A 23,679-nucleotide genomic window follows, 5' to 3' on the forward strand; every position below is an offset into this window, starting at 1 on the left:
CAGTAAGCAAAGCACGGGGGAAATGAGAACTTGGCCAAGGTCTGAGTTGAGACTTTAATCGGCACGGTGATCTTCTGGTGGTCACTATAACGGGGAAATGGGGGTCAGAAACTAATATAACTGGGGAAGCGAGAGCGGAGGTGCGCGCTACGCTGGGGCCGCGTCGGTCCCCGTCCGCGCCCGCGGTCACCGGCCGTCCGCGCCGATGTGCAGGTGATCCGATAGATGTGAAAAGCCACCGCTAGTCGCCCCCAGTGCTCTTGCTGTCTCCCTTCCTCCAGTTTTCCTTTCTCACCATAGACTGAACGTCACGTCCGCACTTGAACTTGAATTTTATCCCATTGTACAAAGGCAGCCCCAGCCACAGACACAGAGAGAGCTCTCGAAGAAGCAGGACACCCCGCCATCTTCACTTTTAAAAAGATTTTTTTTTTGGTATTGTTGTTCTTCTTATTATATATATATATAATATAATATATATATATATTATATATATATATATATATTTTTTTTTTTAAAGCCAAGGGGTTTCGCTTGGAAACAAGGTGGCAGCCCACGTCCCCGATCTTGTCCGTACCATACAAGGAGAGCAAGTGCCAAGAGTTGGCATTCCGTATATACCAGTGCCAGGGCATAGACATCGAGGTGCCCATCACCTGGAAAGCGCCGCTGCCGCCGCAATGGATTTTTAAAATATGATTTTTGTCTTATTTATTAACAGTTACTTCTGTTTTTTCTAGTAAGACAACAGATTGATAGGCAAATAAGAAATTCATCGAAGACTGGTAATCAGCCTCCCGCAGCTGTCAGAGGCTCCGCATCTTGACTGCTCAGATATGTAAAGCGCGTCTATTCACGGCGCTTCGCTCCCAGCTGTCAGTCCACGGGCGTGGGGCCGGTGATGGTATTTCTGCGCTTTTTTTTTTTTTTACCAGGGAAGATTTTTTACTCACCATGCGCCCCTGCCAGAAGGTGATACTTATCGGCGTTGAAGCCGGGCGATCTTAGCTCTTGGTACCTTCCGAGAGCAGAGCGGACTTGGACGCGGAGTTTGGACCCCAGCGCCAGAACCGCGAACCCACCGTGAAAGTCCGGCTGTCAGGCGGCGAAGCAGCGCCCAGCTTCTCCTCTCTCGCTCCCTTTCTTTTTTTGGAAGTCCGAGGAAAAGTTACTGAAAGAAAAAAAAGGAGAAGAAAAGGGGGGAAGCAAGCCAGTTCCATCCAAGTACAGGTCTCCGGGCGATGCCAGTGTAGATGCCAGGGCAATGTCCCGTCGCAAGCAGGGAAACCCACAGCACTTATCACTATCGCAAAGAGAAATACGAAGACGTAAGTATCTTTGCACATTATTTCTGCTTACCTAAAATTCAGTCACATGTATGCAACTCACGGTTTATGAAGGTGTTCGCAGTCTTCTGTCTTGAGCATTATTATTAGCTATTATAACCAGTATACTGAATATCCTTAAAGTACATTTTTATTATGAAAAACACAGCTGACCTTGATAGTTTGTAATATTTGTAGTATATAGCAACTAATTTCATTAAAATACCATAAGTTAGACTCTGTGAACGAATAAATGTAGCATCCGAATTTTGTTTATAGCCCACATGCTTAAGCATTGTATATATAATTTTGTTTGCATAAGTGCAACGACAGTAAAGTGTGAGAATAATCGCTCCTTAGGCGTGACATTTACGGGCCCAAATAATCAAAACTGCGGGAGCCCGTAGGACTGTCAGTACAGTAATGCTGCACGATACAACGTGGGATTAGATAAAGTAAAAATGTGCCAAATTGAGCGAGACACACGTCGGGTATTAAGATAAATGGACGTGGTTTAGCTGGTGATCGGTGCTGATTATGAAGATGCCCTTCTGCTTGCATAATAGAAAACGTGCCCGGGTTGCACCGTTCCCTATACAGACACCATGCTCCGTTACACGAGTGACCGGAATACCGACGTGACTCATTTTACACTTTAAGACTGAAATATCCGTATAACTGAAATGTCCGGTTTTATTTCAGTAGGAGAGTATGCATTCTATTAGTATACAACAACTACGTTACTTTCCCTCTGTCTTGTAGCAATATTTCCCTTCTTTAGAATAACGATAAGACAGAAACTACAAAAAGAGCAAAAGGTTAAACGTAAAGGCCTTTGTGTATTTAGTTATACAACAATATTGGCCACTGGTGTTTCGGCGATGCGAGTCTGTGATATCTATAAATATTTTAATTTGCACAGACAAATCAAAATATATCATTCAAAATTATAGTTGTCTTATTCTTGAAAATAACTGTTCAAGGAGGAAGGAGAGAGATCATGCATTGTAAGATTCAGAAGATATGGTAATAGAGCGAATTTGGATATATGCCCTTATACTCTTAAATGGGCTTTCAAGAAAACTGAAATTTCGATGAAAGAAACAAAATGTAAATAGCAGGAATTTTCACGATGAAGTCTTTAATTATGTTTGTAATTCTCCTGCTAACGAGTTACATTCATAGTTACTTTAAATCCAATCCTTATTTTAGAGTGTGTAGTTTCGGCGGGGTCACCGTGCCACTGTCTGTATACACACGACCCACGTATCAAACCCTGTGTAAAGTATGAAGGCGATGCGTGCGAAAGACTTAATATTAAAATTAAACACGCATTTTGTAAATATTAAGCTAATTTATCCTCCAGGGGTTACGTATGCAGTGAAAAAATAGAACTGATTTGCAGAAATGATAACAGTTTTTGGCTCATGCCGTGTCTCATTTGCACGTACCTGTGCGTGGGCCTTGCACGCGGGTTAAAAGCTCGCGCAAAAATAAATTCTCTAGCAAACGATGCAGTAGAACACATGGAGATAAATAATACATCGCTCTTCGTGACACCACCATTTGATGGAATATATGTCATGTATTATTGATCGTTTTTGATTTGTTTATTTTTGTATGCATATTGCAGGATTGGACTTTTAGTAGATTGCTCAAATAAATGCAGTACTGTTTTGTATATTGCTATTATCGGTTTAGCTAGTGATTTAATTAATCACAACCATGCCAGTTTGATCCAGCTCTTTAAGAAATCGACTTAAAATCACTTACATTAATCCTTTATTTTTTTACGATTCTGCTGAGCTAAAATGCTATTTTATTTTGGCATAATTCAGTCATGTAATGCAATTTCTGTGTAATTTGGCTATTTAATTCACAATCTATTTATTTATGCACTACATGGTCCAGACCATTATAACCTATAAACTATCCTTTAATTTACATGATAGTAAGTTTCTTTTTGTGTGCCTTTCTACTGACTTTAATTTTCTAGTTATAAGTAGATCCCCATTGTTAAATTCGGAATTTTGCCTTTTATTTTTGATTTTATGATTATTATACATTTTTTATCAGTTCAGCTGATTAATGCATCCAAGTGGCGTACAGCAAGCTTACTCCTTTTAAGAGTATCTAGAGACAGCAAAACATAAAAACTAAAGGCAATTATATATACAAATTTCAGTAAACATTTCAAGACATTTACAAGACATTTCTCTGTTTATGTACCATTTTACGAGAAGATAGTTTCGACTTGCAGTACTGTAGCATCGTAACTATCATTGTGTTTTTTTTCTCCAGTTGCAGCTCTCGTGTCATTAGAAATGTCACATGTGGGTAACGCATGAGCATCTCTCCCGCCTGCTCTTGGTTACTTCCACCTTGTTTCCTTGTGTGTGGACATTTATCCCTCTTCTTTAACATCTCGCCCATCTTAGAGTCCCGCGTGCTGCGCTGAAGGGGCTCCCTCTGAATCTGACCTGCACATTCACCGCCATACTGCCTACAAACTGTGGCTGGCAAAAACAAACAAAAAAAAAAAAACAGGCAGAGCTGTAGCGATTATGCAAGATGGTGCAAGACCAATTCACAGTTACAGTTTAAGAAATTAAATTAAAGTCTGTCATTCTTCTAATGACAGGAAGTGTTCTGGGCTCCTCCTTGGCTGAATCTATGGCGTGTCCTGTGATGCTCTGAGGGATTATGGGGGGGGGGGGGGGGGGGGATGGGGGGTGCTGCGGTTTACATTAAGGGATGGCAGTAAAGAGCACATGAAGGCACAAACACCGTGTGAAACAATTACCCGTCGGCCCTGCATATATGTCTTCCTGTCTTCCGTGCATGCATACATGCGTGTGCGTGTTTATGAGAATGGGCGTGTGTGAGTAAACGGCGATGAAACACAATGTGTAAAAGTACATGGAGCCCTTCGGGTCAGGCCAATAGGCAGAAACTCATACCCAGCGTTATAAAAAATTGTAGACCCATGGATCTAGTGTCAGGGGAAAACCGGTCTGTCACATTTGATTAAAAGTGCTGCTTTGGCAGGGTACGGAACAATGCGGGGTCTCGCCTTGGTGAATTACAGGTCTGCTTTGCGGAGATATTTCACCTGAGGTGATGGGTCTGTGAGTGGGATTCGGTGTGTGAGGAGCAAACGAGAATATCTGCATATTTCATGGCTGAGGTTTTGCAACGGATACGGATTGCACTGCCGGGGCGCGCGCACGCGCGTGCACACACACACAGACATACACACACACACACACACACACACAAACACACACACACACACGCACAAGCATGCATGCACCAGCAGACGGGCAGCCGCATGTTCGTTTGCATGAAAATGTGCCACTTTAACACTAGGAGCCAGAGCGGATTTAAAAGGCATCTTTCGCAGTTTTCAACTCGTGCAGAAATAAAAAGGAAAAGAACAGAGTTATAATGTCGCAGTCATTGCCAGTCTGTTTTTAATACAGTCTTTGGTTCTTGTTGGGATTCCCATAAATGCGATAAGATTATAAAGTGCAGGCAGGGGGCTGGGAGAGGCCGTGTGTGTGTGTGTGTGTGTATGCACATCAACATGGCGCCCGCCGTATTTTGGTCTCGTCAACCTTCAGCAGGCTCCATTAGTGTGTGAGTCAGTCAGGTTTGTGGGAGCTTCTCTGAAGGTTCACCAGCACAGCTCCAAATTCAGGAGAGTCACAGATGCAAAAAACCAAAAAAAACCAGAAGAAGATGCACAAAGACCCCTTCTTTTCCTGTACATCTACAGGCGATTTTTACTTTCTCTTTTTCGCTTAACGATACCTGAAATTTTCCGGCGGTATTGCTGAGTATAAAGTACCCACCGGGATGTTTTGACAGAACATTAAATTACGCTTCCTCTAAATTGTTTATAAATTTATAGTCGCCAACGTACGCGATGATGACAGATATACAGATTCCTCCTGGAGATTAGGCGCTGTGTTCTGGATGCTTGCTGGATTCATTCTGTGAAATCAGAATGGGATCGTATGAATGTGTCCGTGGTTTGGAATACGAGGATTAAGGCCCTCAGCCTTAGATACACCACAGAATTCTTTATAGGTTTAGATTATGTTGCATCTGAATTTTAATCTGCATAACAGGAAAAAAATATACATGGACATAGTTTAGTCATCTGAACATTAGGATTATTATTTAAAATATAGATTGATTCATTATGACTCTAATCTGTGTCTAATACTACACAAGAAGATTTTTGTTTGGCCTTTTATAACCATGTTGAAGTTATTGTGTCTAATTGTTCACATTTATTCAGCACTTTTTTATGAGTCACGCATGACCCGCCGCATGTTGTCTGCAGTATTTATGCACGATCCACGTGTAGAAATGCCTGTCATTGTATGGAAAACGCACAAATTGTGTGGGATCGGCTGTCAATGCCCTGTCACTGTTTTGTGGTGACGGAGTAGGGGAATCCGGATGTGGCCGGAGCAGAATGGTGGTCTAGGCCCTGAAGGGGTCCAGCAGGCCTCAGCCCGTCCTGATGAGGAGTGGGAGCGCCCTCCCAGACTCTCATAAAACCGCTTCAGTCTGAGGCTGCCCGGTCTGCACAGGCTTCTTCTCGACATGCCGCTTTTAACCTGCTAGGGGGAGCTCTTAGCCTATTAGTTGGGAGTTTGCTGCTGCTTAAAAAAGTAGAAGAAGAAGAGCTTTCCCCAAATTTATGTCATCATGGGTTAGGGGTACAGGAGCTTCTAGGCAGTCATTTCTCTCAGGTTGGTGGTTACGTTTTCCCGGCGATATCGCCTGGGGCGTCCCCCACGCAGACGAAAGGAGCTCATGCCCAGGGTTTGACGCTGGTGTCGGTACACGGGCCTCGCACATGAAGGCTGACAACGCGACGTGTCACGGCGCGAACCGGCCCGCGTCGAGCTCCAAACGGGCGATCAGAGCTGTCCGATCGACTCCCCATAACAGCCTGCGGGTTGGATGGGGCGGCGTGCTAGGTGGTGCCCCCGGGAGCCGGAGCGAACACTTCGGAGCCATAAATAACCTCATCGTGAAAAAACAGCCATTTTTAGGCCTGCGTGCACCTACGCCGGTGGCGGTAATTTGATGGAATTATACACGTATAAATTAAGTTTCTCTCAAAGAGGTGAAAGCATGTTAGCGGGGGGCCGGTGCTCAGAGTGAATGATCTGACAGTCTGAGCCGCCCTTCAGCAGTGAGATGCCCGGCCTGGTTATGGGACAGCGGGTCCCGGCTGAACTGCGGAGGGGAGAGGCGAGCGCTCTTATGGGGTCGCTGTGACCCCCGCAAGGCCTGCGTGCTTTGCCTTGTGTCCCTTATGGTCCCCATGTTGTTTGCCAACTCTGGAAAGGGGACGTTCAGCTCCCGTGCAGCTCCACATAAGCAGAGCGGTGGTTAGAGAGAAGCCATTGGAGACAGATCCTCGCGGACCATTGGGGGGGGGGGGGGGCGCTCCTCCATGTCAGGCCCCGTTGCTGTTTATAGCATGATTTACGAGATCCTGGCGACTCGCGCGCCTCACTGGGAGTGCGTTGGCCTCGACACGCAGCCGCGCCGCACCAGGATCTTCGGAGCATGTGCTTCTGAGGTACTTGCACATGCCAGTTAAACGGTTTTCAGCTGGGTTCGGGTGGTGGTGGTGGGGGGGGGGGGTTGTGTCCGTAGCACATCTGTGTGTGTGTGTCACAGGCCAAAATCGTTTCACCCTCTGGGACAAAGAGCATTTGCGACGCCGAGGATGGAGGTGGGATTTAGCGCTGAGCGCAGATTGAACACCTTGCATTAGAATAATGCAGCTGTTAAGGCCAGGTTCATGCAGGGGGGGGATTAACACAGCCCCCGATTCCCCCACCGCCACCTCGCCAGCAAAATTATTAGGTTGCGTTTCCCCAATGAGATGTTCTGATAGAGAGCCCATGGCGCTGCCCCCCCCCGCTGGAAAGTGTCGTGCTAATCTTATTTTACCTTCCAGCAGAATCGTCTCACTCATTCTTTAATTACACTGAAGCCGGTCGCAGCCGGAGCCCCCGTTAGACCGTCCAACCGGCACGGGTGAGGCGGGGGCCCAATGTGGCATATGCTGGGCCCTTTACGGACCGGCCCCCCAGCCTGATATCCTGCTCTCTGCCCCCTAAACCCCCCAGCCTGACACCCTGCTCTCTGCGCCATGACATGGAAATTCAGTTTTTTTTCCCCACAAGAAAGGCATAAATAATTCCCAGTGTGGAGATGGTGGAGAATGTCAGCACAGGTGGCGTTGTCATCTGTGCGCCATGACGTCCCCGCCAGCCCCCGCCAGCCCCTGAGTGTTTGGGAAGGCTGGGGACAGGAAGTTTAAACCATCCTCTTCTCTTGGTGTGCGATGAGACAGACAAAGGGAAGTGCATTTTCAATCCCGAATGGTGTCGTAAAAACAGACATTTTCATCAACTTACTGCACTTTTCTTCTAAATCATTTGCTAATAATCTTAAGATGGAAAAATTGCACCAATGTGGTGTTTTTTATAGAAATGTTTTTGTGTCTCAGAGACGAGGTTGATGTTATCTCATATCAGTTAAACTGTGAGATTTTTACCACTTCCAGGCACTGGTGCCCAGAACAAACTGGGGTCCTGCGAACCCCAGCCCCCACCACATGGCAGTGGTGTGGTTACGGGGGCGGGGGGCCATTTTTATCATGGATGTGCTTTACGGGAGGGAAAATACAGGCCTTTTCACAGAAACCACGCTAGGCCAAATGATGCCAGTTATCTGTGAGCGGATTATGTGTGAGTGGCAATACAGTGCCCACTGAGACAGGAGGGCTACGGGCTACCAGGAACAGCATGGCCTAGGAGCCTATCAACAGGACCTGAGCAGGATGCTCTGAATGCATCATGCGGAGCCACGTTTATACCATAAGAGCTCCCTTAGTCGAGAAGCTGACCTGGGAGATTGACCCCGAAACGCCGCGGTCAACAATCCAGCTGGTTAATGATGAGGTTACATAACAGCCACCTAAATACATCGCCAGGGTTCAAAGTAAAATAACGTAACTGAAGACTGCGCTACCTTACATTCACCCTGAGGAAAAAAAGCATAAAGATTTCAATGGTTTCGCTCGGTCTAACCATTTTGCCAGAATTGGGGTTTCGAATTATAGAGCGTGACCCTGTGCTGACATTTATATTGCACTAACAGCCCTGATAAACTGAGAGCGTTATGTTTTCCAAGGTCAGTGACCTTGTAGTGACACCCTGGAGCATTTGTTACCCAGCACCATGCCAGAGTGCATTTCCAGAATGGTGATGTCTTCAGCTGGTTGAGCGGGGCGGGAAGGCTGTGCCGGTCTTGCTGCTTTAGGTGTGAGAATCAAGGTTGACGCTTGTGATGGAGAGCACAGCACAGCCTGGTTTGGGGTGACGAGGAGGGGGAGACCACAGATATTTTTTTTTCCACTGAGACACACCTCAGGAGGTCCTGTAAGACAAAAAACAGATCTAGTAGATTTGATATTGCAGGGGCAAGGAGACAGATTTTAAAATCAGCGTAAAATGCACAAATGGAAATATCTTGCTTCCTTCTCTTTTTTTCTTTCCAGTGGTTGCTGGATGATGGCAAATAGCATTTGACATTTCTGGGCACTAACTTAGACATGAAGTATTTGTCAAGGGATCAGAGGGATGTTGACGTTTCCTTGGTGACAGGACTGCTGTCGGGAGGCTCTGCCTCATGTGGGATTTTCCATGGTCCGCCATGAAGGATGTTGGAACCGGGGAGGTGCTGTGTACTGATTTGCAGGGTCACGCCACATGGTTTGGGCCATTCTGTGCCCTGGTTCCTTGGTCACATGCAGATTCTATGGCCCAGGGGGATTTTTGGGTTTTACGGTGATGGTGGGTGGGGAAGTGGGGGCATAGAAGACAGATTCGGGGTGGGGTGGTTCGGGGCGGGTAGTTTCAAATGCTGTGGGTGTGGGCTTTTCCCCTCAGCCAAAGCGAACCTTACAAATTAGGGAAATGTGAGCAAAACAAGTTGACCCTGCTAGATTTTGGGGCTGATCAGACAGTTTGCACACCCACAGAATGGCTTCCCTGAAACATCAGCCCCCCTCCTCCAAAGTTTAATTTTATTTACATTAATGTGAACAGTTTTGATGTGATTAGATGACATAATGTATGGAGTATCAATACCAAGAAAAAAATCAGGCAGTATAGCCAAAGCCTAACAATATGATCACAAAGATAGGAATGTGACACCACAAATGTCATATACTTTCCATCCATCCATCCATCCATCACATATCAACCCCATCTTTTTTCACAAGTCCAGCAGTCTTCATGACTGTCTGGGCTTCTCTAGCTTTTCTAACGTCTGTGCCTCCTCGTGCTGAAATTAGATTTTCAGACGCTTCCCATAATCCTTTGCGTCCACTCGCACAATGTAACGTGCCCACTCAGTCATGTGACCGCCCATGTTTTCCACTACTCGTTCAGCGGGGTTCCTGTATGAATCTCATCCCGCGCACGTGAGACGGCCGCCTGCCATTGAAATGGGATAAAGATCCACAGCCCCAGACGGTGATCTTCTCGTGAATATTCATAAATAGCAATAAAGACGCTCGTGCTCTTTGAGAAGCCTCCGGAACAGGAAAGGGCTCAGGGGCGCCGGGATCTCCGTCGCCGCGATTAACGTCCTCTTACGTGCCGCTTCCGACCCGAAACGCGCCGCACCTGTGCTGCAAACTCGATGAGATAAAAGTCTTTTTTTCTCATTCTCTCTCTCTTTACGGAGCAGTACGGCTGAATGCGCTCCAGAGGTGCTGACAGAAAACAAAACTTTGTCTGTGTCGTAAACAGATGAAAGGACGAGCTGCACCTCCCGCTATTATATCTCCTGATGGAAGCTGATAGGCATGTGCCTTCTCCACCTTGCACTGTACTGCAGTGTAAACCCAGTAGCACCTTAAATCATTGTGCATCACATTTACAAACTGCATCCGCTGCTGCAGCCAGAACATTCAGCCTGTAACCATGCAAAATTATATGGATTCTATCAAAGGAGCATTGATCATTGTAATTTCTCTTTCCTGTGGAATTTTACAAGTTAAATATACTTTAGAAATTTTCCAAAGGGGGTGGGATTGTCCAATAGTTGCTCCCATTATCAGTTTCAATAAAATTGGCTTAAAAACTTGGTATAAAAATCTAAATGGTAGCATAAGGTAGCTGTCTGTCATTTGACCTTTTATCTTTTAGCATAATAGTCTGCTCAACTTTTTAAACTAACATTTTACAGACTCTTGCATGTAATGCCTACATTGCATATAACCTGTTTAAGGTGTGGTTTCTGTACAGTGGTGGTACCTTATGAATTGTTGTGCAACACATATAACTTGCCAAGTTTGGTCATTTACATCACAGTCGATGACTGTAAGCTTGCCCTGTTACCGACTGACGCCCCTTTCTGAGAACCAGGGCTTGTCATGTCAGTTACGGTGCTGGGAAACACTCTGTTTTCTCCGATACCCTCATGCTATGTGCTCAGGCCTGGCGATGACACTTCGGCCTTGTATTCATGGTGGTTTTTGGTCTTACTGCACTCACCTGGAATTTGAAGTGTCCACCCTGTTGTCACAAAGCAGAGACCTTGCATTGATGCTTCTGGTGGGGGTGGGTGGAGCAGGAGTTGGGTAAGAACCCCTGCCTGTCTTTTCAGGCAGCTCATAAGTTATCCAGGTGGGGGGTGTTCAGTCTGTGCCGAAACAGGTTTGCTGAAAGACGTCATTAGCGATCCACGCATTATTGAACAGCCTCAGCAGTGACGCAGTCACCGACATCTCTGCCGTCGATGATAAGAAAACTATGCTGGTGATCACTTGGCGTGCTCTGATGTTTTTGTTGTTTTTAATGCGAGTTTTACCATAGCTCTGTACGGGAAAGCAGTTAGACTTTGAATGGATCGATTTATGAACTGCTGCATCTGAATATTACACTCCTAACACAAATGCCAGACTGCGCTGTGACAAAAGCCCTTTATGGTACAGAAAACTGCGTTTTCTCCATGCTTTAGGTATGTTTATGAAAGCAATGACCTTTTTACACTGTAGTGTGTGTTTAAGTAAAAAATAAAAGAAAACCATGCTGAATCTAAGGCCATTATGTTTGGAAGAGAAGGGTTCTTTCTTGACAGAAGTTATGAGTCATGCATGTCGGAAGACGCCCACAGCCCATAATGTTATCAGGCGTGATAAAAGGCCTGGATGGTAAGAAGCCACTGTAAAGCCGGGCTCTGCCGTAATCCTGCGGAAGGCCTTACTGGATACTGCTGGCTGCTGAGCCAGTAAGAGGGTAGAAGGACGTCAAAACAAAGATTAAACTCTCCGTTAAAGAATAAACAGGGTAGAATGCTGGGGAGCAGGATTTCGCCATGGTGACGGGGAGATGTTTGTTAGAGGCGGGCTTGTCGCCGTGACTGACAGCTCGTGCCCCTCCCTTCCCCCCCGACAGCTGAGACCGACCATGTGTCTGAGGCCCGCCATGACTTGGAGCCCGCCGCCCACGACATGCTCACCTGTGGACAGTGCCAGACCAACTTCCCCCTGGGGGATATCCTGATCTTCATCGAGCACAAGCGGCGTCTCTGCCAGGGCGTGAGTGGCGGCCCAGCCTGCTATGACAAGATGGCGGGTCGCGGTAGCCCGTCGTCGCCGCGGCCGGAGCTCCGGAGGCCATCCGAGCCCGTGGAGGTCGGTATCCAGGTGATGCCCGAGGATGAGGATGAGGAGGGACGACTGACACCTGCCAAGGGGATCTGCCCGAAGCAGGAAAGCCACCAAGCAGGTAGGGGGCACTCACGGGCCCAGGTGTCATTTGCCTAGCGCCCGAGAAGCTGAACCTCTAGACTTGCCTCTGGACACGAACGAAAACAGGCACACACACACGCACACAAACACGCATGTGTACTCTGCCGAGGTACGCCCCGCCAAAACGTCACCGCTGTTCAACACAGACCTTCAAGAGAGATTGTTGCCCTTTAGCTGATTTCATTATGTGTGTGTCGTGCAGAGTGAAACATCACATCACAGGCTCAAAGCTTTAAAACCCTGAAGGACTGTGGCAGCTGAAACTAATTGTGAAAAATGTGACAGAAAACTCACCCAACGGTCATGAAGAAATCCAGCCTGAGCCATCTGCTTAAAAGGTGAAAAGCTCATTAAAATTCAAACACTCTGAAAAAGAGGGGGATTAAAAAGCCAGTTTCCTATTCAATAGGGTAAAGAGGCCATTTAGACTGCAGCAGCTGCAGGGAAAGAACACTCATAGTTATCTTGCGAAACAGTTCAGTCAAGTCCTCTGCTCAGAACCCAGGGGGAACTTATAAAATTGGTCTCATAAAATAATATTCGGGGTTGGACAAACTTACCAGGAAACTGCAAGGAAGTGGCATATAAAATCAGCACACAGTCTTAATAAAGTGCTCAGCAGCTTTACCTCACTCTCATCAGGGCTGCTTTGCATTGAGCGGACAGGATTTATTCCGCGGGATCTGACACCCCCCGCTATTCAGGCTTTGGCAAACATCTCAAATACTGCGCAACTAGCCTTAAGTCCGGGGATGCAAAGGCGGTATGAGACTCACCCAAATAATGTCTTTAATAAAATCATTTGCAAACCGATCTGCATCAAGGGAGCACCTGCCCGTTTCACCCTATTAAATGTACGTATAAATAAAAATAAATAAACTGATTAATCAGTTAACAGTATGCAACAGTAGTAATAATAGTAAACACATCTATTCTGAGGTCGGTGTACGTCTTTATTACATCGCTTATATTGCATTTATAAAATACAGAGGAGGATAAGTTAAGGAGAGAAGCGAAAACGGCTGCGGCAGGTACAACAGTCTTTTAGACGAAAGGGTGATCGTCTGCACAGTTGCTTATTTCCGCCGCAATGGCGGTTTAAGACATCGCAGGATTTATTATGTACATATTTTATAATTTATTTTGCGGAGGTCGGTGGGTGAGAAATGCAGCAGCGGATTAAGCCCGGATGCCGGGCCGCGCACCTCTGCACACCGCGATCCCCGGTACGCCCCCCTTTCCCATATAATCCTGCCCGGCTCCATATCTCACAGCAATACAAGCATAAAAATAAGGATCGTGGTTTTAAATTGAAAGTAGTACCAAACGGGGCAGCAATAAGATGGAGGTTAAGATGCTCGGCTCACAACCATGACGCTTGAGCTGTTTTATTCTAAAACGAAATATTCTTAATTACCTCAGTAAAAATATCCGTCTTATAAATGGATACCACTCTAAGCCATCAAGTCTCTTTGAATAAGACAAAATTATATGTAAATAAATTATGATTACCCTTGCTCTTTAGACACCTTTTTAAAAAATATTATTACATCTTAGATAATCGCTGGCTTACAATTTTTGTAATAGTTTCCCCACTTTTGAGTGCATGTTCATCACCGTCTCTGTAGACGTGTACTGAAGTTACTGACTCGGTCGGTCCCACGGCGGAGACAGACACGCTCACTTCCTGCTCCGCCCCAGCTGACAGCCAGTTTGTTGGCATGTCATTTATTTATTTGTCTGTTTGTTTTTTTTGGATGGGTTGCTTATATGGTGAGAGGAATGATCCGGCTGACACGCTGTTCTCTGGCATTGCTGGCTTGTATCTCTAAGCTAAGAAAGCCAACAAAAATAAATAAAAGTCACATGACCAGTGACTGATCCTTGCCACCGTCTGCGGAGAAGCCTCGAATGATTCTGGGTTGAAAAGAGCAGAGACAGTGAAAATGCCACTTTCCAAAAAAGGTCCCTATGTGAGAATGACTCTTCGTTCCGGCTTCAGCCCCCCCTCGGTGCCGAATCGCTCTGCTTTCACAGCAAGAAAAGTCAAGGTTACCTTCGAGTATGCAGGACGGTCCCTGAAAACCACTTGAGGGTTGAATTAAATATTTCAGCAGGACACGGGCTTTTTCAATGCATTATATTGCCACTTAGAGGTCTGAAGTTTCAGCCAAATTAAATTATATTTAATGGCCCTAATTAAACACAATATGACATTCAGCATGCCCTCAGGCAAGAGGAACAACTGCTGTGGGCACGGGCGATCTGCTGTGTTAAAGGCCTCAGAGATGCCAGGCAGGGTTAATATGGGGTCCCACAAATGGGATTGCTGGAGAGAGAGAGAGAGAGAGAGAGAGAGAGAGAGAGAATGGAGCTCAGCGCGGGCGCTCGGAAAAACCGCCCGCGATTCTGCAGAGCTCGCCACCCACCCGCTCCCCTCCTCCCTCCCGGGTGCATCTCTGTCCTTTTGCTCGTACCCACCGCGCGGTAACAGCGAGGCACGGAGTTGGACATTTCAGGTTCAGGAAGCGTAAATCCAGATCAGGATTTTGTTTCAACCAGCCAATTGAGTATAAAGAGTTACAGTCGCAGAGTACTCAACTGGTTGGTTGAAATAAAATCTTGGTTGGGGTTTTTACTTTCTGGACCTGAAAATGCACAGAGTGACAGAAACGCTGGAGCTTGAAAATGGGGGGTGGAGCTGGTCATTTTAGGGAGCTGGATATTTTGTTTTTATTTTCCTTCTATGTTCAACAAACTAAAGGGCGCTGATATCTAAAAAATATATATATACTTTATCTGGACTATCTTTTGGAAGTAATGAATAATTCTTTTCATGAGGAGGAGGTTTTGAACTGATTTTCTAGGTGAAAAATGCAATAGATGTGAAAAGTTGCAGCATTTGCATGCAAGACAGGAAAAAGCATTGCATTGCGAAGAGCGCCATCTTCAACACGATGACTAGCGTAGACTTTCCCTGTGATACTAGTACAGGTAGTGCTGTGCTTTACAGTTCGGGGCGGGGCTCTCCCAAGCTAATAGGCTGCACTGGTTCAGCGAACCCCGTGATGGATGAGTGTCTTGTCCGGGGTGAGGCCCACATCATGCCCTGAATGTCCCAGAACCCCTGAGCAGTTATAGCAGAGTTTGTGTGTTTGTAAGTGGGAAGAGGGTAGCCTGCAGCTGTGTAGGTTAACAGGGAAAGGAGGGCTGGCTTGCTAAGCAACTGAAATAATATTTACAGCCTTCCTGGGTCTGTAGCTCTTACCCCCAGAGGTGGCCTCTGCTTTAGCTGCCGGGTGAAAAAGGGTTAACTTTTGGTCAGACCTGTTCTGTAGGGTAACATCAGGTGAGGAACCAGAGGGACTCTGGGGGCTGGAGAGTGCCTTTGTTGGAACTTGAAACCAAGAGGGGGGCCGTGCTTTAAGAGCTGGCCTCGTCCCAGCATACCTTCTCTGGGGAACCCGCGGGCGAGAGGTGTGGGGGGTGGGGCTCGCCGCCACTGCCCACAGTGGCCCGAGGCGAAACAGACGCTGTCTGACCCCCCCCTGTTTAAACTTGTTCAGCGGTGTTTATGCCGCGCTTGTGGTGCCCTGCTCTCCGTCAACAGCACGAGGGAAAAAAAAGGAAAGCGAGAAGGCCGGTAAATCGTAGCGGTCGTAAATTTGACAGTGGGGGTTAGGAGAGTCCGCGCGTGGCTTGGCCAGCCGCCGGCGAGCGCACGAGGGCCCGGCCCCGAGAAAATTAAAACACAGAAAACGAGTGACACCTTGATTCTTCTGTCCCTGTTGGCCGGCACGCCTGTCCCCACCGAGGGGGTGTGACGTCCGAGTCTCAGCTCTCTATGAAACCGTGTACGACGGAAACCGACACCGCGCGGATGCTGATGGTGTCGGCGGAGGTCGTGCCGCGACGTTTACCCCAGACGAGCTCCTCGGCGACCGACTTCCCGCCTCTCACCTCGCCTTCTCACGTTTCACCGACCCTCAGCGGGCTTCCAGGATGCCGCCTCGACCGACGTGACGCCGCGGCAGGGGGGGGAACCGCAGCTCGACGGATGACGTTAATTAGCAAACAGCTGCCGCCATCTCCTGTTCGTTTGGAAGGTGTCCTTGCCCTGACTGTTTTCCTGATGCCACTGCTGGTTTTTCCCCGAGTTGAAGGCGCTCGTTAAAAGGTGGAATTAGCCTGTTGTGCACTTTCAAAAGCCCGTGAGCCCATGACCAGAACCAGGTCTCGCTCAGAATTATATTTGGTTTATTTAAGTGGGGTCACCATGTAGTTTGTGCCTTAATTACACGCAAGACGGTGTCCATGGCCGTAAAACAGAAAACTCTCACTCCCCTCACTCCTTTTCAGAAGCATGTGGATTTGGTTAAAATTATTAAAATATTCGTAATGATCGATCAGACTGAAGCTTTGAAGCTGGTCTCCTGAGAAGGTGTAAAATTGTACGCTGCCTGGGTTGCTGGTTTCGTTAGCTGATTAGCATATTCAGGTTGACTAGTAAGGTGCGGATCACTGGGGTTTACGCTGACTTTCTGGATCAGGATTGAAGTTCTTAATATGTAACTTTTCTCATACCCCTTAAAACATGAGACATTTGGAAGACTGGCTGTCATTAATCCTCATGGAGCCAGAATGCTGTGTTTCACGCACAAATCGGCATCACGTGTGTGGTAAATCAGGGAAGCCTATGCTGATATTTACCCCCCCCCCCCCCCCCCCCACGATTCGGGCTCATTGAACAGGACCCCGCCCTCCATCTGCATGCCTTCCCCACTTCTCTGCTTTTGAGAACTCAAACCCAGGATTATCTACCGCCCCATGTGACACCCCAGCCTGCCACATTAGCCTTCTGGTGCCATTTCTCTTTGTGTGTGTGAGTCCGTCCTTGCAAACGCACATACACACTTAAGAGGAAGTTACGGATGCATACACCGTCTCCGTCCCCATCATGGCTGTCATCTCTTACATGCCAGGCCTCTAAGTCAACATTTGCAGCATTTGGAGATAGCATAAGCACTCACTGCTTATGATTGGCTCCCAGGGTACTCCCTCTCCTGTCACTCACCAATTCAAAAAATGCCATTAGCTAAAAATAAGGTTGGCCCTTCTGTATGAATTATGCCCCCTCCTATGCCCCCTACTTTAAGCTCTGTGCCAGCTCTGTCCCGGGGGCGTTTTCTTCCATTTTCCTTATAGCCAAGGTGGCCCTGATGTGTGCTGTGTGACCCCTTGTTCATGTCACCCGGAATTCAGTTATTGCAGTAAAGCGTTTATTGTCTTCTTCTGCGGTTGTACCCATCCGTATGGGCAAGTTCCGACAAGGACCGGATTATTTTAAGATATGTGTTTGGATGGAACCATTTAGTCGGTGGGGACTTGGCTTTGGTGAACATGGGGGGGAGGAATCCGGGGGCACGGGTGCGTAGACCGGGCCGACTCGCCGGTCCGGCAGAGGCTGCGTCCCACGGGCTCCGCCCTGTTATCTGATGATCTGCACCTGCAGCTGTCCCCTGGGGCTTTGCTGCGATGGAGGAGATCCTCAAGGATTTCGCAATAACGTACATGCATTTCTTGCCGTGGCGGACTGTTGCTCAGAGGACCGTGTGCGGCGTGAGGCCGAGTATGCTCTGGTCAAAGCTCACACGGTCTGTGTGTGTGTGTGTGTGTGTGTGTGTGTGTGTGTGTGTCCCTGTTAGGTGTAGCGACGGCTCAGTCCTGCTGGGTTTTGAGTTGGGGCCCACAGCCCGCCGCGCTCTTCCTGTAACAACCTCCATGCTTCTGTGAGATGCACAGTGTCACGATGAGACGAAGCAGGGAGCATTACAGTTAATGACTTTATTTCTGATTTCTGCTGATCAGTTCCGTAGCCCCCCCAGCATGGCTGACATATGGACTCGCATCCGGTGTCGCTCAGTCTAGCTAGAGCCTCTTGCGGTGATCTGTGCGTTCAGAGCCATGCATGGGACGGCGCTAGTGAGTGTCTGCGCCGTTGGACATACACTGGGAATGACATCCTGATCCATCGTGAGATTTGATCGTGTGACACACATTCATTGATTAGACAGCCTGGATTTTGCTGGATATTTATTTCAGGTGCCCTGTAGAGGGCGCTGTGTAGCGGAAGCATGGTCCTGTGTTTAGCGTAGCCTAGCGCACTGCCGTGTCACAGTGCCGTGATGAGGAAGCCCTCCACGACTGCACCGTCTTGGTCTCCCCAGACCCGTTTCTTTGGGTTGAGTCCAGCACAGTTTTACTCATTTTCTAGGCCACGGGAGAAGGAAATCTGCACTGACGTGTATAAACATCAAATCTTTTTTTCCCCCTTAATTTCTGCCCGTTTCCTTTTTTTGTTGTTAATCACTTTTCATGGACTCATTTAAATATTGAAATGTCTTTAATCATCAAAGGCAGTGAGCCTAATGCATATTCATATCCAGCTTCCCCCAGTCTTACAGGTTATTTTGTTTCGCTCTGAAGCAAAGCTCTCATTATCGCCTCTCTTACTTCCTGATGCCGTGCCATTATAAAGTAACTGTTTACTTTTTTTGTGTTTTTCGGGTTTTAACATAACTTAATAAACCTTATCTCTGGTCTGTGGGAGAAACAAGGGAACCAGAAAGAATGAGAGAGAGAGAGAGAGAGAGAGAGAGAGAGAGATGAGGGAACCGAGAGACTTCCGTAGCTTGTACTGAATATTTGTCGAGAGGCTGCTGTAGAGGTCCAGCAGCATAACGAGTTTGTAATCACATCTGCATATGAAGCCACACTAATTACCACACGCAGCCATTTTAGGTGACCTGCGAGAAAGCCTGCCCGAGCAATTCCATTGCAATGGAAGCTGATCTGTGGTATTTTATTTTTTGTTTTTAGGTACCATGGTAGTTGAAGTGTTTGGGACTGCAGAGGGATGTTAGGGACCACAATGGGGTATTGGGACCACAGAGAGGCATTAGGTGACCACAGAGGGGCATTAGGGATTACAGAGGGGCATTAGGTGACCACAGAGGGGCATTAGGGATTACAGAGGGGCATTAGGTGACCACAGAGGGGCATTAGGGTATTACAGAGGGGCATTAGGGATTGCAGAGGGGCATTAGGTGACCACAGAGGAGCATTAGGGATCGCAGAGGGCATTAGGGATTACAGAGGGGCATTGGGTGACCACAGAGGGGCATTAGGGATCGCAGAGGGCATTAGGGATTACAGAGGGGCATTAGGTGACCACAGAGGGGCATTAGGGATTGCAGAGGGCATTAGGGATTACAGAGGGGCATTAGGGATTACAGAGGGGCATTAGGTGAGCACAGAGGAGCATTAGGGATTACAGAGGGGCATTAGGTGACCACAGAGGGGTGTTAGAGACTGCAGATGGGGGCATGAGGGACGCAGATGGGTGTTAGGGACTGTTAGGGACCACAGAATGGCAATAGAGACCACCATGGGGCATTCGGTGACCGCAGAGGGCCATTAAGGACTGAAGAGGAGCATGACTGTACAGGCGTGTTTGGTGACCAGGTTAGAGTTGTATAAGGCGTATGTCTGTATTTTCATCATACTGTTCATACGTTTCAGCATCATTCAGCTGGCCAGACGGTGTGAGATATTGCCCCCCTGTACGCGACACCACAGCACAGATTATCAAAGCCCTAATGTTACTTTAGCTAGCCAAACTCTCCATATTTTCCACGTTATGATTACTTTCGTGTTGTGATGGGGAGCCGAAAGCAATTTGGCGGGAAGGATCTGGCAGCAAATTCTGAAGGGACTTTGAAATTCGCGACTCTTTTCATTCTCCGGCCTCCTGCATTCCCACGCTAACATGGCCTCCGACGTGCCTCCCTGTTTTGCTGGTGACTTTAAGGAAGCGGCTGTCAGAAACTCTGTGCACAAGGGCGGAGCCACATGCTCCCGACCCCAGCAACTGTGGCCTAGACCAGCCTGTACACGTGTTGAGCAGACATGGAGATCCTCTGTGCTGGATTACCTCTTGCAGCCTGCGTACTTTGATCAGTGGCCTCGCTCCACGGTGGGGCAGCGCAGCGCCGTTATTTTAGCATTAGCGTTTCGGTTATGTTGCCGGGGGGTGGGGTGGGTGGGGGGGGAGGCGGCGGGTGGAGGGGTGGGGGGCTCTGCGCCGATTCGCAATTAAGCCCATACCTCTTTAAAAAGGCAGCTTTTCATTTGAAAGCCCTTGAAGTCTGTGCAGTAACTGGAGGAATTTCGGCCCCTCACTTGTGGTTTTGGCAGTCGCTTCACGTGTGCGTGCGTGTGCGCGTGTGGGGTGCTGTGGGCGTGTTTGTGTGCGTATGCAGTGGTGGTCTTCCCGCCGCTTAAACTAACATTAGAGACGCAGAGAAGCTGGGACAGCTTCCAGGCACTGAGTGCTGCTGCTGGAGTGCATGCGCACACACACAGGTTTGTAATTATATCTTAGTGGGGACACTCCATTCATTTCTATGGGGAATACCCTAATCCCAAGATGATGACCCCTATCCAGCCATAACCAAGCTAAACAGGAGACTTTTGCCATTTTAAATTTTTTGATTGCATTCACAGATCTTTGTGGGGACCTGAAAGACCCCACAATGTCAAAATATCAGGTTTTTATTACATCGTGGGGAACATTTGGTCCCCCACGATCGTAATATAAACATGATCCACGCACACGCGCGTGTGCCACACATGTCGAAAGATGCGACTGGAGATACTGGTTCTGCCGAGAGGTAAGCGGCAGGCTGGCAGCGCGGTAATCACCTGGCATCTGCAGTGAAAACCGTTGTGAAACATCATGGAGGGAACTTACAGAGTTCAAGATGTTATCGCAGCCCTTGGAGCAAAGGGATCTGGCAAAACAGAGAGATCGCCTCCGAATGGAAAGACCCCCCCCCCCCCCCCCCCCCCCCCCCCGGATTATTATAAACATGCCTCACAAGGATAATTCAGGAGATTACTTTTTACTTTGTATTCTGCTCTGAGTATTTATTCTCTCTGTTGGTAGAAAGTAATTGGGCTGCTGAAAGTGTTAATACTCTGTTTACGCAAATGGCTTGCTAAGTCACCATCGCTTGTTTGTTTTTCAAATAATCCAGTTATATTTTGTTGATATCCATCCATCCATCCATCCATCCATCCATCCATCCATCCATCCATCCATCCATCTCTTAACTGCTTAACCAGTACATAGTTACAGTGAGCCTGTACCCTATCCCAGGTAGCTCGGGGCAGGATACACGCTCACTCACACACACAGTGCGCGCTCTGTACAGGTACATTCATGCAGTGTTTATTCAGTTGCATTGTGTGCATATGAATGGGTCTTAGGCCAGGCTGGACATCCCACAATACCGTGAGGTGTGGTACAGGTGGAGACCGATCGCAGTGATTATCCTCACAGTCAACCTGTCAGTCACACTCAACCACTGAAAATCAGGCTTCACCTCTCACCTCCGTCCGGCACCGCGTCCGATAGCCTGCCGGCTGCTCCACTGCCGCCGTACGCTTTAGGGAGGAGAGGGGAGGCTCGTCAGCAACCTGGGCTGTCCTGCACAAGCCCTAAAGCCCCACTTCCTCTCAGGGCCCCAGCCCGCGCTGCCGGAAATCCCAGGCTGTGTCACGAGCATTTTCTTGACAACGCCTTCGCAGAAAAACACGGCTTGTTACGTGAGCCCGAGACGGCTGACTTTCACCTTCCGCGTCATAATGGGCGGGTCGCCATGTTGGCGCTATGGCACTGTCCGCTCACAGTGCGGCTGTCTATTCCGACGGTAAGGAGCGAGTCGTTTGGATGAGCCTGGGGGCATCCAGGTGTGGCGTGGGGGGGCGATGGGGATCAGTATGCCTTTGGCTAAGGGCTTGACCAGACTGCTGCGGGAAGGGAGCCCTCATTGGTCCCCGTCGGGAAGCATCTGCCAGTGGGGAGCTAAAGGATCCCATATGGCAGGGCCAAGCAGGGCACATACCACTTAATGGTAGTCACATGGCACCCGGGCTGATATTTTCCTTCCACAGCAGGGGACAGGCTCGCCACTAATTTGAGCTGCAAAGGCTGCAGCGCTTTTTAGTGGAGCTCATGGTTTTTTTTCCTGCTTAATTGCCCCAGAAGGTAGGAGGCACACGCGATGCCCGTCTGACCCTGTCCCGGGTCCCCCCACTCTCCAGGTCAGCGTTTGCTTCCCAGAGATCGGACCGCACTGTTAAGTCTCGTGGCAGAAATTGGAAACGGTCATTGTTTACATGGAGTCTCCTGCAGCAGGCTGGCTGGAGGCCCGGTCACATGTGAGGCGCCCCCTGAAAATTAAGCCCAGGGGTGACAGAGTCCTGCAGAGTGAGACTGAGCCCTGGTCTTGTCCGGGCCGGATGGCTTTTTCCCTCCCCAGCGGCGCTGTCCAGGCCCACCGGGCTTGCGGCCCACCACCGGTCCCGACTGGATTGGACAGCCTTTCCGCTGTTTTGGTCCCGACCTGGTTGAGCGGGTTTCTGGTGAATTCCTGGGGGATTATCCCGTCTCTCTCCTCTTTATATAAAATCTTCTTGGCGAAGGGGGTCTGTCCGCCCAGAGCACGTCTGGTGGGGGGGTGGGGGGAGAGTGTCGGTATTTAGGATGATGAATCACCACACAGGCAAAGCACAGTGGCGTCTCCCACGGGCAACCGGGCAGATTAGCGGCCAGGGACAGGCCCCCGGCGGCGGGGGGGGGACTCAGTCGGGCTTGTTCAGACGGCCCCCCTGCGCACTCCTGTCATGCAGCCTGAGCCCAGGCACCACTGGCATTCTTTCATGGGGGGATTTTGCATTCGCTGCTGGCTGGCTGGCCTGAGACCCCAGGTGGGGGTCTATGTTGTCCCTTTAGAAATAACCATATGAAAATAGCATGCTCTCTGTAGGTTTGGAGTATGTGTGCAAAGGGGGTGGGGGGCAGTGGTGAAGAGTTGTCCCCCCGCGTTGGTGGTTCACTCGGTCGCTGTTTTCGGCTGTGCTGAAGGCCATTGATACCTTAGTAATGCAGCCCGCTGGACGCTCTGCGCTGCGGCTGCAGATGCAGGCAGACACAGACGTTTCGTTTCCTTTCATGTGGAGCTGACTTGTTGTGACCTGCGGTGCCGCGTCAGCTTCCCACCGGCTTTAGGGGCCGCAGGGGCCATCCTGCCTGCACGCGACGCCGGGGCCCCACCCAGGGCGCTCACCCACCCGACTTCAAACACTCAGGGCCCCTAACGGCCCATCGCCCTGTGGACGACCGCCAGTGAAACCTGGAGCCTAATCTGACGAAATTGCACATCTCAGTCTTGGGGGGTTGTGAGAGGAGAGCCTTGTTATTTTAAGCTTGCAGCACAGCTGCCTTAGCAAACAGGCGTCACACACACCTGGCATTAGGAGACACATAAAGACAGACACACTTCCAGAGCTCCAAAGTTCACAGGTGACTGCAAAGCTGAGGGCTGCTCCACCGGCCCACCCCCAGTCCGCCTCTTAATTATATTA

General features: G+C 48.6%; 1 protein-coding gene across 1 annotated transcript in view; it reads left to right on the forward strand.

Moving 5' to 3' along the window:
* The first annotated feature begins 329 nt into the window (after positions 1 to 329).
* The window catches only part of LOC125714552 (B-cell lymphoma/leukemia 11B-like), a 45,143-nt gene continuing 21,793 nt past the window's right edge, over positions 330 to 23,679 (forward strand). Inside the window, 2 exon segments of the mRNA XM_048985262.1 lie at positions 330 to 1,328; positions 11,834 to 12,166. Of these exon segments, the coding sequence (XP_048841219.1) occupies positions 1,265 to 1,328; positions 11,834 to 12,166 (397 nt within the window). The 5' untranslated portion in view covers positions 330 to 1,264.

Source organism: Brienomyrus brachyistius, chromosome 19, assembly GCF_023856365.1.
Source record: "Brienomyrus brachyistius isolate T26 chromosome 19, BBRACH_0.4, whole genome shotgun sequence".
Taxonomy (NCBI): Eukaryota; Metazoa; Chordata; class Actinopteri; order Osteoglossiformes; family Mormyridae; genus Brienomyrus; species Brienomyrus brachyistius.